General features: G+C 40.7%; 1 protein-coding gene and 1 long non-coding RNA gene across 2 annotated transcripts; one reads left to right on the top strand and one right to left on the bottom strand.

Moving 5' to 3' along the window:
• Positions 1-1,048: 1,048 nt before the first annotated feature.
• Positions 1,049-15,243, bottom strand: zmp:0000000896 (caspase recruitment domain-containing protein 10). The gene is made up of 24 exons (XM_042394001.1): positions 14,626-15,243; positions 11,876-12,118; positions 10,787-10,924; positions 9,835-10,021; positions 9,353-9,491; positions 8,316-8,531; positions 8,033-8,152; positions 7,778-7,903; positions 7,406-7,585; positions 7,196-7,300; positions 5,948-5,984; positions 5,778-5,815; positions 5,599-5,687; positions 5,460-5,506; positions 5,122-5,242; positions 4,558-4,735; positions 4,247-4,370; positions 3,856-4,096; positions 3,595-3,664; positions 3,307-3,409; positions 2,999-3,157; positions 2,753-2,865; positions 2,349-2,464; positions 1,049-1,956 (listed from the first exon to the last, which is right to left on the bottom strand). The coding sequence occupies exons 1-24, from the start codon at positions 14,630-14,632 to the stop codon at positions 1,749-1,751; spliced, it is 3,105 nt and encodes a 1,034-aa protein (XP_042249935.1). The 5' UTR covers positions 14,633-15,243; the 3' UTR covers positions 1,049-1,748.
• LOC121884919 lies at positions 1,884-2,462 on the top strand. The gene is made up of 3 exons (XR_006092425.1): positions 1,884-1,975; positions 2,082-2,146; positions 2,377-2,462. It is a non-coding gene; the product is annotated as an uncharacterized LOC121884919 (long non-coding RNA).
• Positions 15,244-17,232: the final 1,989 nt, after the last annotated feature.

Raw genomic sequence — 17,232 nt, 5'->3', positions numbered from 1 at the left:
AATGAAGCAGCCACTGTGTGTGGATAACAAAGTACGTCTCTAGTCTCAAAGTGAAGCACAGAACACATTTTTGTGTATGAGTCACATTTAGCCAAATGAGTTCAAATAAGTTGGGTGGGAAAATTACATCTGCCCACAGATACAACCCTAAACAGAGTTATAAATAAACAAAACATATAGGCATGTGTTTCCACTGTGCCGCTTACTGGCTCTCTAATGCTAAATCCTCCAAAAACTGGCCCATGGTCGAACCTAATTGCTGACCCCTGCTGTAAAGTATAAGTAAACAAATTGGTAGGTAAAAACCTGTGAAAATGCTGCCTTCACAAAGACTGAAAGTGGCCTCATGGTGCACCGATATTACTTATTTAAGCTACAATTTTAAAGCTGCACTCTAAACACAGTGAGCCTTTGTATGTTATTTATTCCATGAATGATTAAATTATAACTGTGCACTGTAGCACTGTTTTAAATTCGATTTGTGAGGAAACTGTGATCACAAAAATTTAATATAAACAGCTTCTCAAGAGTTTTGCAATATTTTATTTTAATCAGGATGCTGAATCTTTGTTGAATTAACTGCCCATGTGGACAGAAATAATGTTAACACTTCCAGGTAGTTTTGAACATTTGCCTCAGAGGATCACAGTATTTTTTGTCACTTTCAATGAGAATATATAGCATTTTTATTGTATGAGTTAATAGAAATAAAAACTTTCAAAGAGGCAGGGGAGCTTTGACAGTTATGCAGCGCAGACTTTATTCCATAGAAATATAGTCTAGTTTAGTTGAATGGGTCTACTAAATTCATGTAAAATTAGTTTGTTCTTGTTTCCCATTACAATTGTATATATTTTTTTGTCTTTCAGATTGTTGGTGTTAAAGCTTCCTCAATGAAGATGGATTCTGGATACTGTACTGATATCTAAATGTATGCTGCTGCTGCTGTTATATTTCAATATGAAAATCAATAAGATCAAATGTGTTGTGTATTTGAGCACACAAGTGAGGCAAAAATCAATTATTTTTGTATTCATTTATTATTTAAACTGGTTACAGAAGAAAAGAAGATTTGTCAGTGGAAAAACAAAACCATTTGGCCACAGTAAACCAGAGACTCTGCTATGCAATGTAGTGTAAGTAAAAAATATCAAACAATTTACACTTTAAAAAAAGTTAATATAACTACAGTAATATCAGTTTCATACTTTTAAATGTGATCTACACCAAAGATTATGTCAGTGTACATGATACATACAACTATCACCTTCACCCATACCTTTGAGTCTCTTTGTATCACCCTCACAGCTTTACTTCCTGCTCCAAACAACAATGAATGACCAGTGATACAAATACCTTTATAAATGAGCACCTTGTGTGACCCCTTGAGCAAAATACAGTTATATAATAAAAATGTAAGTGTTGTAAGCTCTTTGGATGGAAAAATCAAGCATCATGACAAAATTCCTGTTGATAAAAGAAGCTAACTACAGGTATGTCTGTATCGTCATGTACTTGGCCTTATTTATCTAGGTCATGTCTTTTTCTGTTTTTTTTATTTTTTATTTTTTAATTTAACATTTCACTATTCGTAGCCAGTCCAGCTTGGCTATATAAATGAAAAACATAGAAACCTGGCTGTGGTTTGGTGCGTTCTGGCAGCTGCCAGATCATTTACTCACAGACAGGAGAATCTAGTTTGTGCTGCAGACGACAAACACATTCTGTATTTCTGTATGTTCTCTCCTCTACTGCAGCCTATCCAGTTCAATCCATGCTACTGCACTCTGCTGGCTAATGATGGCATTGCGTATGGCTGCCAGCAGCTCTTCAGTGCAGCTCCAGGTGTTGGGCTCCAAGGTGTAGTAAAGCAAGGGCAGCGTCTCAAGCTGTAACTCCTCGGCCTGGCACACCTCCTCCATCACACCATCGTCCCCACACCGTGGAAAAAACTTCCTGTTTCAAGAGTGGGAAGGTGATAAGCAGCAGGAAAAAAATTGGATTCTCTTTTTGCATGGGTCTGCTCTATGTGTCTGTAGATGAAATAGAATATAAAAAATATGACATTTATTTCACAACAGAGAGGTGACCAAAAATGAATGCTGGGTCAACATGCAACAGAGTTACACCTCCAGACTCTGACCAAGTATGTTGCAAATAAATGTGCAGCGTCTTAAGACTCCTGGGCCACCAGAATGCCCCTTAAAATGCATTTTTAGCCTAAAATGTGAATAACATTCAGTATATGGTGAGCCTGAACAAGCTTGAATGAAGTATTGTTGCTGTTATGCAACGTGAACTTACTGTAGCACTAAACTTCCTTGCACAGCAAATGAAACTGCATTTACCTCAGCTTCTTGTGTTTTTTGTTCTTAGGGCGGATGTGAATGACGATAGGGTAAATCCCCTGTCTCAACAAGCCCTCAACACTGGGCAGCCCCAGCTCTAGCAGACAGTGCTTGTCCTGAAACAGTGAAACAGACAAAGAGATAAATGGATAACGTGTGACAAAGAGCATTCATCATTATCAACATGGACATCTTTCTCTTTCCATAAAATGAATTGGCCATTACAGGTAATAGCTGTGATCGCTTATTGGTTTCATCTGCAAACTCTTTTGAAGGGGTGTTTGTGCCTGAGATGATACAAAGTACAGGGCTAAATGAAGCCCAATTGAGTGTTAAGAGGGTGCGATTGTGTTTTTGTGAGGCAGAAGAAAAATAACAAGACTATATGATGTGCTTATTATTACCTGGCTGATGACATCCTGTATTGACTGCAACCGTATGCCCAGAGCCTGCTCTGGAGTGCAGGAATCCAGCAAGAATACTCTTTTGTCTTGTCTCTCAGAAGCCTGAATAGGCTCTGAAAACCACAGGAAACAGAGGGAAGAGGATATTGTGGTGGTCAAATGAGGAATTATCGACGTTTTTGTTCACTGATTTGGCGAATGTTTGTAAATCACTTGTGTGAATAAGTGTGTATGCTGTGTGCATACCTGGTGGGCAGGTGTTGAAGTTCAAACCAGACTCTGCGGGTTGCAGCAGTCTCTCTATGAGACCGCGGGACAGAAGGGAGGGGGAGAAAATGACTGGCCGCTTGGTCTGAACCTGCACCGGCTGCACTAAACTGTACGGGATCAAGTGCTCACCGTGACCTGAGAGGACAGGCACACATGTGGGTATGCACACATTAATGCAAAGTACACACATACACAAACACATAGTCAAGGACAAATGGATACTTTTATCCAAAAAGACCAAAGATTTGGTGTTGTATTCTGGGAGCATAGTGGATGGTTCTTACGTTTGCTGAGTGTGTAAAGGACCTGCTGTGTGGAATTAATCCCACGGCAACTGGGGTCTGCTGCCTTGACCAATCGAACACTGCTAGATGTTTTCTTCAAAAACTATATGTATGAAAATGAAGAAAAATAAACATCTAATAGTTATATAATAGTAGTAGTAGTAGTAGTAGTAGTAGTAGCAGTAGCAGTAGTGGTAATAGTAGGCTATGGGTTCTGTAATAGTTTGGTTAGTGATTGAAACTCAGCTTTTTGTATACTCCATGTCATTTGAATATGAGCAGACTTACCACCTTCTTCTTGAAGTCTTTTTGCTCCAGGGCCATTTTCCGTAGCATTACAAGTAACAACTGCTGTGCCCTTAAATGGAAAATAGTGTAATACAAGTGATTTACACTCCAAATGTTACGTGCTTAGAGCTTATTTTTAATATACTTTATAACTCAAAACCAGGCTTATATTTGTCTTTCAGAGCTACTGTAAGATATCCCATTTGGCCAGAATATCATCTAATGTAACATAGCAGCCAAATCAGGGTCTAATTGGTGTACCTGTTATAGTTGGGCATGGTTCCTGCCTGCAGGTGCTTGGCTGTGCGTGGGTCCACCAGCGAACAGCGCCAGTTGTATTTCCCATTGTACCTTGTGTCTGTGACATGTAAGATGTCATCACAAGACACACCCAGAGATGGTGGGTCCCCGAGAGGCTCAATGCTGAGATTGACACGCACATAGAAGGAGTCAGCACCCGTGAAAGTAGGTGATGAGATCTGGGAGCACAGCTCGGAGTATGCTGAGGACAGGATGCAGAGGGACAGCTTACTTCAATGAATGAATGAACATAACTGTGTTTCACAGGGAAACGTTTCAAGAATATGATTTTACTACTTTAAATGAAAATTTCAGATCTGTTTGCAGACCCTCTCTGATATAACAGACTCACCCTCTGGGTTGCTCTGGTGTTTGAGTGATGAAGGCTCAGTCCACCACTGTAGAGAAAAGTGGGCTACCTCAGCAGTGCACTGGCCCAGCAGTACACTTCCCCCACCAAACAGAACCCGCTCCAGCTGCTCAACATAAAGAAAAAACAAAATGTTATGTTATAGCCTTATGGTCTTATATTTGATTACATTTGCACTTTTTGCAATCAAGAACCTTAGGCATTTGTCTCAAAACTACAAATGTAAGCATGTATTGTATGCCTTCGTCATACACTATTCACTAATGACAGAACTAACACACACAGACACACACCTCCAGCAGCTCGCTGCCCTCCTTCAGTCCACATTGTTCCGCTGTGGAACCAGCTCTCACATGGCTGACAAAGATCCCCGTTCGGTTTCCTCCGACTATTGTAACATCATCAGCTAGGCTGGCTCTTCCGTGCTTTGGTGAGGTAGGGGGACTTGAAGACGGGGAGACGGGGGGTATCCTGAAAGATGGCATGGATGAGCAGCAATAGATAAGGATGGTGTGATAACTTAATGAGACATCATTAAGTTCTATTAATCTGTATATGATAGAAATGATGAGGCTTCCAGAAACTAATTAAGATCATGCAACTGTGCAATAGTCGTAAAAGGTCCGTACCCTATTGTGACTATCACGACCTTTGTAAAATAAATCCCCTAAAACTTTTTTAGTTTGTCCTATTAGCTGCATTGTAATCTTTCTGATCTATGAAGGTGTTAAATGTTGCTGTTAGCAGTTTACAAGTGACATTAATGGTGATTAAGCAGAAAGCAATTACATAAGTTAATGCTTTAACAATGTTTTTAGTGGCTTTCATCGACAGGCATCAAAACAGCAGGGCTGTACCTGGGAACGCTGGGGTTGGGGACATTTGTAGAGACTGCGGGAAGGTTGACCAGGTCAGGGGGGAAGGGATGAGAGTGTAGGGAGTTCCACGAATCCCACAAAGAAGGTTCACTCTGCTCACCTGAAAACACCAGAGAGCCTCATACCTTACACCTGCAATGTGCTACATGCTTAGATAGCAAAAGCAGAGCTGGACTGAGTGCTTTCTTATGGTTTCTTTCAGTGTATTTAGATGCCAAATAACTGAAACAATCAGAGAATCGTTTAAAAGTTATTTGAGTTTTTTTTTCCTACATGACTGATCATTCAAATGCAGAACATGACAGAATCAAATGTACCTGTTATGTTATCATTCTCATCACTGCCCCAGGAGTCCAAGTCAAACCTTTGCAGTGCATGAAAAACAGATGTTAAGGGTGAAGAAATCAGTTAGGCTGAAAACATGTAATGATGGTGATTTGGGGCTGATAAACTCACTCTGTGTTGAATCGTCGGTTGATGGAGTTCATACAAGGAGGAAAGGGGAATGTGGAGAGGCGATTTATTTCCTTTTCATTGTCTTCTGCCTGAGGGTAGAATGATAAATAAACAGACACCAATTCTGACTTTGTCTTTCATTCTTTCTCTCTCATAATGATCTGAGCGGTGATACTCACTGACGACAGCAGATTCTCCTCTGAGTTGGAACGAGAATCTGTGAAGGGGCAGAGAGAATATTCAAGTAAATAAAGTACAACGATACAAAGGAAATAAAGAACACAAGTACAAGTATTGTCTTGCACAAACTTGAGAATCGAGCTGTCAATGATAAAAAAAAACAACCTACCCTCTGAGTTGTCATTGGCTTGGCCTCTAGAGGGCGCCTGTAGCACAAAAAAAACAAGTGTGAATATAGTATGATCTCACAGCTAGTGAGAGGCATCCTGCACGTACTAACACGCCAAGATCTGCATAAGAATTTACTGCAATGTCTCATACAGTTCAGTTCAATTCACATGGCTTCACTGGAATGACTACAGACAAAAACAACGTTGCCAAAGCATATTAACACAAGCTATACAATTGTATTAAATATAAATACTCAAAATAAACAATAACAGTACAAAAGGTCATGGAGAACAAGAAGGGCTATGGAAGGTAAGGTAAGAGTAACATTGGATATAAACATACAACAAATTAATTATTAATTAATAAACTTAAATTATTAGTCATGTGGGACAGGGGGCTCACAGAGCTGTGGAGCTCATAGCAGGCTTCTACATATCTTGCTGCCAGTCTACAGCAGTCCTCCTCTCTCCCAGTAGCACCAAAAGCCCCTTCAAGTCACTTAGATAGAGGAACTGGGAATATTTTTTTTTTTTTTTTTGCAAAATATTGGTCTCTAAGACTTTGATGCTGGTTGCAATGAGTTAGGAAGTGTATTTCTGTCTCTACTGTTCCTTGGTCACAGTAAAAACACAACCTCTCCTGTCTGGGCAGCCAGGTCTGTCTGTGCCGGCCTACTTCCACTGCCAGGTTGTGCTCAGTCAGTCTGTACTTAGTGGTCGACTCAGTTTTATGTCAGACAGGGTTATGTATGTTTCCATTTTGTTCTGGGATTTTGTTAGTTCAGTCAAGTAATCTCTGTATTTTTCTTTTTATTTCATCATAATTTGGTTGGGTCTAATTTTCAGAGTGATGTGCCCTGAAGCTGAGGTAGTTGTTTCATAATGACCTGAGTGGCTGACGGTTCTCAGTCTCAGGAAGGATATCACAATCTCAGACAATAATAAGATCCTTGTCTAGCTGAAGAAATTTACTGTTCAGTCCAAAAGCCACATTCCATGCATAGCAAAATAAAAAACTTGAGAAAACATGTTGTTGCAGTCCCCCAAAACAGTTGGAAATGATCCCTTACACTACACAAAGGCATATTTACACAAAATAAACAGCAGCTACAACTCCTATGACTGACAGCAGTACCACACTCCCACAATGAAGACCACTGATGCTGATTTAAATCACAAGGCAATGGTGATTCTACTGTTATTGTGAATGTGAGTAAAATAATAATTATGGTAACCATGGACCTGACCTTTCTAAGCAGCCTGTGGGTGCTTTTGGCCTGGGGGCTCAGGTCCAGGCCGAGGGAACAGCAGGGGCCGTAGCACTGGTCTTCACTGCACAGAGACAGGTGGGACTGGGGAGCAGATACAGAGAGTTACATAATGTGTCAAATGTTCTGTGGTTGCAGTGAAAAGACAGTGCTGCACTCTTAACTTGCTGTACTCCTGTGCTAACTCACGCAGTGCAGACAGGAGCTGCTCTGATCCATTTTCTCCCGGCTCCTCTCCCTTTCTCTCTCCAGCTCCCTGTACTGCTGCTCCAGGTTGGCCTGCAGCTCTGCGATGCGTTTACGCAGACGATTCTTATCCAGGAGACAGTCAGTGTACTCCAACTGCAGGCTGTCCCGACTACGCAGAGCCTGAAGAGGCAAAAAAAGGCAGAGAAAAGAAGTTTGCATGGTGTAAAAAATGTTCAGAATACACACTGCCAGACTCAACTGCAACACAACTAAATACAAATATGCCCTGATACACTGTGTAAGATCGTTAAACTGTTAGGGACACGTGAGCCATGAGCCCAGAATCGATTCAGACCCTGAACACATACTGACCTGGTCCCTCTCCTTTTCTAGCTCCATGACCTGGTTAAAATAGGACATGCTCCTCTTCTGCTCAGTCTCCCAGTCCAGCTGGAGAGTCCTCACCTTCAGCTGTAGCTGCTCGCAATGCGACTCCAGCTACAAACATAGTTCACCATTACAACCTCTATTCGAAGGCTGAAAGGTCACTTTTACAGTGGAATCATTGGTTTTTGCAGCAAATTTAACATTTTGAAAACAATGTTTCAGGTGGTGAAAACTGTTCACCTTGTCCCTGTACTCCTCGGTGCTCTGTAGCTCCCCCTGTATTCTGGAGATGATATCGCAGAGCTCCTGCCTCTGCTCTGCAGCCTCCCTGCGGTCCTGCTGCAGGATATCCATCAGGGCCTAAGGCAAACAACACAGACAACATTTTTAGAACATTAATCACTCCAACCATTCAAGACATTGCCGGGAAAATATAAAAAAAGCACTGTAGCTGATTCAGACACAAACAGAGACCATTTTTAGGTGCTATCAGATCATAGACAATGTCTATTTAAAAACATACTATGACTCCAGTGGTAGGAACTGAGTCCTTCATCTGCGTTCCTGTACTCTCAGCTTTCTGAATCTCAATACGGTGCAGCGGCTTTTCTGGTAAAGCAGGTGGAGGACCATGTCCGCCATTAGAGAGCAAACTGTTTCTTCTGGCTGGCGTAGTATTCCCCGGAGAATCGATTGTTTGTTTCTCTGCCTCTGTCAACCTGGACTTAAGTTCTTCTACCTGTATGGAGACAGAGCACAGCAGCCATAAAGACACACCCTGACATTTTAAAATGTAAGCATTTCCTTCTCTACACCAGGCATCTGTTGTTCTGTTGTAAAACATGTTTTAAAATGCAATGACATGGCTTTGTATTTACATTTTGCCATGGTTCAGGGCGAAATGAAACCGCAAATATTTACAGGTATTCACAGTTCTTGCCTGAGTGGTTTTGGTCGACATGTTGTAGCAGCGCAAAAACTAAAGAAAAAGGGGAGACTGATGACATCTGCTCAGCTGGTCTGAACTGAACTTCAGTTCTCAGTCTCACTGTGGCTGCCTTGGGCACTGTTGTTTGCTGCCTTATCATGCTATCAAGCATAACACTTCTTTTTTCCTTACCCTAAGTCTGCCACAACTTGAAAGGAAATGATATGGTAATAAACTGTATCACTGGCAACCAGATCTTTTCCAGCAAGTTTACAGGAACAGGAGCAGACAAGTAAGGGGACGTGGGACTTGCTATTATTAGCAGATTCACCAAAATATGTGTCTGCAGCATGTATACAACAGCTGCTTTTAGACTTTGTGGATCAGTTGAGAAAAATGTGGTGGTGTGGAATAGAAATGACTGATCTCCCTCCCTTCACTCTCAACACTGATGTGCCTCTGACTGATCGAGTGGAGTTTCCCAGTTACAGACTGTGAGACGACTCCCAGATATCATTATCTAATAATATATGGTCCATGAGTTTAAAATCAGGCTGTGGAAAATAAAGCACATAAACCTACAAAATTCTCTGTGCAGTTTCTATCCTTACGCATGCTCCTCATTAACTCACCTGCGTCAGTAGTTCTCTCTCACGGGTGGAGGCCTTGCCTTGCTCCTCCAGGGCTCTGGAGTACTTCACAGCCTGCTCCAGGTGTCTGTCTTTCAGCTTGCCCAGCTCTCGACTGGCCGACTCGCAGTCTTGACGCAGCCTTGAGATCACAAATCATCCAGTGCAAACATTGTCTTACTGTTTCTCTTTGATTCATTTTTGTGCAACACAAGGCAGATAGTGGAAGAATACACTATGTGCTTTGTGTGGCATTAAAGTAACTATCAATCATGAATTCATTATAGGTGTCAATCAGTTTGTACTCACTCTTAAAAGCTTCATGAGGAAAAATTATTACTATAAATCAGTAAATTGTCATTAATCATTCTCTGACACAAGATTTTCTGTATGCAGCCACAACCTAATCCTGTAAATCCTCAAACTGAATAACAGGAGGCAAACTTGGAGGAACAAACTAAGCTACCTAGAAACCTCAGACAAACCTCTCCAGCTGCAGTCTGTCATGACGCAACTCCTGAGCTTTACGTTCAGCGCGACTGCGTTCATCCTCCGCCATTCGACAGCGCTGAGACAGGCGTCGTTCACACATACGGCTGTTACGAAGCTGCTCCCTCAGTTTACGCACCTCCAGCAGTAGGAACTGGGTCAAACCCTCCGGACCTTCCTCATCTGGGGATTAAAGTCAGGAGGACAGGTGCAGGACAAGACAAGTGTTTGATTATGTGTCCAGCTCCTGAATGACTAGCGTACATTACTACTTGTCATATACATACATATCTGGATAACTGAAGTGTTGTATGAATACTTTGTGGAAGAAGAGGTGCTGCAGAGGTTGAAATCTACAGAGAGAAAGCAACTTTCATCAATTTACCTGTTTCTCTCAAATTCCCATATTTGCTCTACAAGCTTTGAACTTTTATCTTATTCAGACAATTAGTGCCAAACGTCAGAAAGTCTTTTATTATATTGTGTTTGTTAAGCATGCCTGCATTGTTTCATATAGTCTTGAGCATCATTTCTCAAGAAACTGTGTTCACTAAGTACTTATGTACTAGATAACATTGAGTTTCTGGTTCTTGAAAGTGAATTCTTAACTACTTTTAAGTGCCTGTATCTCAGGTCTGATTGCTGGCCCTGTAACCTTTAAAAACAAACCTTTGTGTATTCTCAAAAAGTCTTAACATTAAGTGCCAAGCAAGTCCTGAATTTAATGTAGTTTCTCAAAATGAAACCGATAACACAATAACAATTAGGAGAAATTTCAAATTATCAGAAAAAATGAGTCAGTTGTAATACAGTCTTGGCAAAGACATGGTTGCATGCTACATTGAGATTTGAGTCTCAGTCAAGTCACGTCCTCTGACTCAAGTCCACACCTCATCACCTCATCATCTCACCATCTATTGATCCACATGCAGAGAAATTCCTGCTTACCCAGTATGAGGGAGCAGCGCTGTGTTGGTTGTTCTCCAGTCAGCTGTGTGTACTGCTCTGGGTGGTAAAACTCCAGTGACTCCATGAAGGCCTGAAGACCTCGCTGGCCCTGACCACGCAGAATGTCCAGCAACCGGCCTGTTCAACAAAATGGACAAACAAAGTCTGAAAAACTACAATAATGTGTTTTAATTCGCTATCCCAGGCACACTGGCTTCAACAGTGACAAAAAAAAAGCAATAAACGCAGTGTCAGCATGTCGGTACTATAAAGCAGAAATAGTTGAACCACAAAAATGTTATTTCTTTGATGTGAGTGTTACTTACACCCGTAGTTATGTACTTCAAACATGACTATGATGAATGACTGGCATAACTATGAGCTAACTTACTGGCAATGACACAACAATGATATGAATTTGGTATTGGACCAGGTGCTCGTCTTCATCCCATCTTTACTTGCAACATGTTTGCTTCATCTTTATCTTCTTTTACTTGTCATTCTTCCCTGTCTGTCTGCCATACACTCCCCTTTACTTAGTGAAGTCTTTCATCTTGCTCTCTCTTTACTTCCAGTCAGGTTTGCTCACTACATTTATCTTTACCACCTGTTCATCTCTGACAACCTGCTGTTCCATCATTCACACGTAATGTTTCTTGTTTGGGAGTTTGTGTGAGTTATTTTTAAAGTATAATGTAAGGTTGCAGAACAATTTCTTGTCTTCCAGGCACAAATTTACATCAGTTTATCTTAGTAAAGACCTGAATCTCTGTTTCTTCCTGTGTTTCTCATCAGTAATAAAGGAAAAAATGTGACAAATGTAATCTATGAGCCAGGTTTAATTGTTTTAAGACCAAGTTTTTTTTTCTTCTGGTTTGACTTTCAATATGAGAGAAGTTTACCATTAAAAAGAGCTTCCTTTAGGGTACTAGCAAGTAAGGATATTCATATGCTTGCAGCTGCATGTTGCTGTCATGTTGAATAAAAACAATTAAACCTCATTTTGCTTGAAGTGTTCAATTTTGCCGTATGGCGTGTGTCACCATGTTGATTTATTGATGTTTTTAATTGAATTCTGTTTGTTCTCACCGGCCTTGCTGATGCGCAGAGGGTACTGCGTAGAGTTGAGCACCTCGTCTTCATCCTGTTCATCAATGACTTTGCACTGCCGCAGGTACGGGGTGAGTTTGGCCGGGTTGAGGATACGTGTGAGCTTGTGTCGTACTCCTTCCACACGATCCCACAGCTCCTCGCAGCGCTCCTCTGACCAAGACGGATAAGATCGAACTTCCTCATGAACAATGTCACCCCCCTCCTCCCAATCTGTGACACCTGCAAGAGACCAAAAGGAAAATGATTGTGATCTACTATAGGTAGGATTGTACACTGACTGAGACAAGAAGACAGAAATGTTGTGTATGTTTTGATTATTTTGCATTAATTGATTACTCCAGAGGTGTTTTGTCAGCGGACCATGTCTCTTCAATTGGCATGCTTCAACCCTGAGGGCTTGCAGACATGTCAAATCCTAGACAAAATATTTTCTTCCATGAAGAATTGCGTAGGCATTTGTTTTTGTCTGACTAACCTTATCTATGCCATCAAAAGTGGATCATTACAGTACGGTATGCTACTATTATCATTTCTAAACAATCACAGTCTGCCTACTTTTAAACACAAAGATAAGATATCAGAAGCAAATTCCTCCATTTTCAGCCTTAATTAACATTAATGTAGTGATCCTCTTTGTCCAACATTCATACAGTAGAAATCATTCTTAAAGATGAATTAAGAATTATTGGTCTGCTGCATAGTGAAGGAATGAGATGGAGCTCTTTACTGGAAATCTTCCAAAGAAATGCAGAGGAGGAATTACTCCCTACAAAATACTCTGTGTGACAGATGAACACTTAAATCTTACATAAGAGGGCAGGTTTGATTGGATGAAAGCCAAAAATGTTTGCATGAATGAAGAGGAACTTGCAGACTGTTAATATAACTGCAGCAGTGGTTTTAGACACTCTTTAATTGTTGAAGAGTAAAAGGGTCGTCTGTTAGAGGGTCATAAACTATGGTGGGGAGGACTTTGTGGGTCAGTGTCTCAGAGCGCAGGAATGAAAATGGTGGCGTGACTCATATTGCACACCTAAAAACACACCAGGGGCCCACAGACAAAGACTTTCTCAGACTCATTGACTTCACACTGTGAGGAAAGTGAATGGATTAGTAATATATTACAGTAGAATTGAGAGTTTTTTGAACTTACACTAACTGTGAGTTATATTCAGAACTATCTACAAGTAAAAGTTGTAATACCAGAAGTGTTTATTCCCTTGTCACTGATGCAAGGCAGATAAAGCTTTTACCAAACCTCCAAATCCAGTGAGAAACTGCTAAACAAGGCACACTATAACAACACAAGCCTTCCAAAGCTCTGTTGATCTACAGGCAGAATCCCGTGTCTCGTTTTGGTTGGTTTAACAAATGTTGTGGGTCTGTTGTAATCACATAGAGGCCCAGCTCACCAGTTTCTCTCTCGTCTCACTGCAGCCTGAGATATAATGCAGTATTCATTTCATTTCATTTTATAATGCTTTAGATTCTTTTGGTTGCTGATAAGCCTAAGAAGGAAATGTGAAGACATCATGCTCTGATATCATGTGATGAGCATTTGTCTTTATTTATGACATTCTTATATAATAAATTAATAAACAGTCAATTCTAGAAACACCCTGTAGATAAATCAGTCATGAAATTGAATCTATAGGCCTTCACGCCTCTGTTGTTACCCCTCCAAGATTTTCACCAATAATGAGAGTGAAGTGCACGCTGCCCTGTGCAGCTGATCAGAGAGCAATCTGAGCTGACAGGCAGGCTGAGGCTCGTCTAGATTCTCTGGAATCTCTGTCATTACACATAAACAGTCTATTGAGACACCGTCCTCATGTGATTACCATCTAACTCCTCCTCCGGACGCTTAAAGTAGTAGAAAAAAACTGACCTAAATTGGACTACTATACTGTACCTGTTATCTATTCCAAGGAAATGAATGATAGCACACAGGAGGCAGAAACTAGGAGGCCAGTAAAATCATAAAAAATAGGCCCAGCTGTTTGCAATGTAAAATGATTTCCTTTCCTGAAAAATCAATTAAAAACCCAAATATTGCAAAAAATGTTTGATGTGTTGTTTAAAACTTTGCTTACGGTGAGCAAAATCTTTTCTTCATGCCTTCAGAAATATTATAACAGATGTAATTTCACAGGTTCACGTGTAGGGATGTCATCAAGAATTTTAGTTATGAGTTTTATTACTCATAATGTTACCATATTTATACCCTGTGTGAAAATATGGTATAAAGTATAATAGTATAGTGTAATATGAATATATAATTCTTTTTGGAAAATTACCAGGATTTTAAATAACTGTGAACTGTTTTGAGAGAAGAAACGTTGCTTTGGATAAATGTGTCAAGTCAAGTGAGAAATTAAGCAAAAAATTGAAGGTAACTTGATACTTTCCACAGACTGCACCAGGTACTTTCTGTTTATCTTACATGCCAGAATTACAGATCTACAACGTGTATGAGGATTTAGATTATTGCATGAAGTTTAAGTTAAATATGCCGTTTTTACACGTCTTCTGAGAGAGTTTAGTCTATTTCATTTCCTTGACCTGAATCACAGTCCTGCTGCCATATAACGCATAATGTTTCATGTTGACTAAAGGAACAGTCTGTCTAAACAGTTGTTTCCCAGTGACACATTTCAAATGAACATGAACGCATAGAAGATGAGAAAACAGCCCATTAAATATTGAAATCTTAAATGCTGACTTACCGCTCATGTCTTCGACCTGCTTGAATCTGTCTTTAAGATGAGACTAAGTAAAGCGCAGAGTAATAAATCACGTTTTCAATATCCCATTCTGGTCCAGAGAAGAGTCGGGAGAGAAACCAAGCAATGAGGTCAGAGTGTGGTCGCCACCTGACTGGTAGTGAGCAGAGGGACGCACTGATCCTTTACGCACACCTTGGCACACTCAGCTTCCCCACCCACGGTCAAACACAACCGGCCAATCGTGAGCCAAGAGGAACGAAAAAATTCCCTTAATCACTACATCAAAGCGGATTCCCTTTGTCAACACTACACTGGTCAGGGATGGCTCAGTGGAAAGCAATCAATGACTAAAGTCAGTAAAATAGAGTCCTTCTTCGCTAGATGGCGCTTTCAACCAACGATAGTCTAATCATAAAGCTTCCGCCTACAAACTCAACATTAGGCTATAGCAGTCAAACTGTTAATATTTCTGAATATTAATTGAAGTGAGAAAAAAATGTCTTCATTCAGGTCTTTTAGGACGTTTCACAGACATTTGTAGAGGACCTGAAGAGAATATGACTCACTAACACTGTGACTCACTTTCCAAATGCTTTGCTGCCACCAGGGGCAAAAAATAGCCTCTCACCTTGTAAAATTACAGAAGTTGGGCTTTATTGCCTGGAGGAGAGAGCAGGTTAGTCACCAGCGCTGCAAAGGGAAACCTGACCCACCTGGTGCATCCAAACACAATGACACACAGTTTCATCCTCAACGTTTTTTTTGTTTTTGTTTTTTTTTGTTTCTTTTTTAATGCTGGTACTTCCCACTCCACTTAATGACTATAATTAATGTAGTTTTGAATGTGTGGTGCAGCTGACTCATAAAAAAAAAAAATGAAATACTGCCAGTTTACTCATCAGTACTTAATGGGTCTGGCCTGGAAATGTAACCAGGGAGTGATGCAAAGGCAGAAACAAGTACAGGCAAGTGTATCAGGCCAAAAAAAACATCATCCAGATTAGTGTGATGATGTCAATAAATACCTAAAGTAATTTAGCAGTAGGTGAAAGGCTGTGGCTGAAGTTTGAATTTAAGTACATTGTGGATTGGTACTGTGCGTTGCAACAAAAACCCCCTTGGTTTATAAAAGAACATATATAAACAGCTGCTGTTTATAACTCATGAGTGTGGGATGGAGGGGGTGAAGTGTGTGGTGTGAAATATGTCTGAAATGTGTATGAGACAGGAAATATGGGGTGCCCAGCAGAAGAATGTGTCTTTTTCTTGGCATCTGGGCAGGAAATGTCAGACTGCCCTCCATCTCTGGGCCTCCCCTGAATAAACAGGTCTCCTGTTTGGGGGTCTAAGTGTTGCTACTGAGAGATTGCTGGGGGTTATTAGATGTAAAGCAGATACCATATTAAGCACTCGCATCTACTCATATGCTACAGGAAGCACAGTCAGGAGAGGATGCTCACTCTGTAAACAAATTAGTGTGGATATAAATATAGCTATACAGCGTTGGTGACATCATTGCATTTGACACACTTAGTGTTGTATCAGTGGTTGTATAAATGTCATGAAGGCTTGCAAGACTTGCTGAGCAGCGTCGACTATGTTATATTATGTAACCTTGTATGGGGATTTCATATGATTTCATCAACTTTTATCTATGTATCTTGTGAGAAATTACAGACAGGAAAGAAAAGGTCATATGAATAATTCTATTTCCTCATTGTTTTTTATCTAATCTTGTGCTGTATCATCTTTGTTTGCCTCTGTTTTTTGGCTCCGTCTTTATTAATGATTCACAAACTCACATCTTGTCTCTGTTTTCCTTTTTCTCCCTCGCCCCTCTTTTTTTTTCTATTTCTCTTTGTGTCACCGTCTGTGACCTTCTACTTCTTGCCTTTTCCTCAGACAGACCAATCCATCCTCCAGCAGTGTGTCCAGGCCGTGGTGCGGGGAGGGCTGGAGTGGATGAGCATTCCTGTTGTCTCTGAGGTGACAGCGACACAGAGGAGCTATTGACAGCAGCACTGGACCCCACAGTTTGCTCATGCTGGAATGTGTGATATTGTGACATCTCAGTCACACAGAAATAGATCTTGCAGAATTCCTAAAAGGCACACTTGGGTTTTTTAGTGTCTTTAGGTCATAGCTGAACACACTTTGTGTTGTGAACTTTCCAATGTGAGATGGATACAAACCAGTAAACCACATTAGTGCAAAGAGCTGAAGGATTTATTTCAAAGAACACTTTGCAAGGGACAGGTTTGATTCATCACTTCCTCTGTGCTGTTTTGTTTGACACGCAGCTTCAGGGCAACAGGAACTCGAAAGATGAGCCTGATATAATCATCACTGCTGCACTTTGTGGAATAAGTAGGTTTTATTGCAGTAGTAGTATTGCAAGTGCACGTTAGACAGAGTGCTGGAGAAAAGTTTTGGAGGCAGCCCCACATGCATAACACAGGAAACATGAAATCAGATATCTAAATTCATTTAAATACGCCTTCATATATTCAACAATGTACAGCTCAAACAGCACCAGAGTCTGTGGGTTTCATTTCTATGTTTGTTGCACTCCACTCCTGCCCAGCACACAACAGGCCTGGCTCTTCA

This window comes from Thunnus maccoyii, chromosome 18 (genome assembly GCF_910596095.1).
Source record: "Thunnus maccoyii chromosome 18, fThuMac1.1, whole genome shotgun sequence".
NCBI classification, from domain to species: Eukaryota; Metazoa; Chordata; class Actinopteri; order Scombriformes; family Scombridae; genus Thunnus; species Thunnus maccoyii.
The sequence above is the reverse complement of the archived record's forward strand: the minus strand, read 5'-3'. Positions and strand labels throughout refer to the sequence as shown.

Excerpts from the sequence above, each read along its gene's own strand:
- zmp:0000000896 (XM_042394001.1), bottom strand. Across the intron at positions 5,816-5,947 it reads AGCCAATGACAACTCAGAGG|ATTCTCGTTCCAACTCAGAG; the intron begins GTAGGTTGTTTT and ends GCCCCTTCACAG. Across the intron at positions 3,410-3,594 it reads AAGACTTCAAGAAGAAGGTG|TTTTTGAAGAAAACATCTAG; the intron begins GTAAGTCTGCTC and ends TCATACATATAG.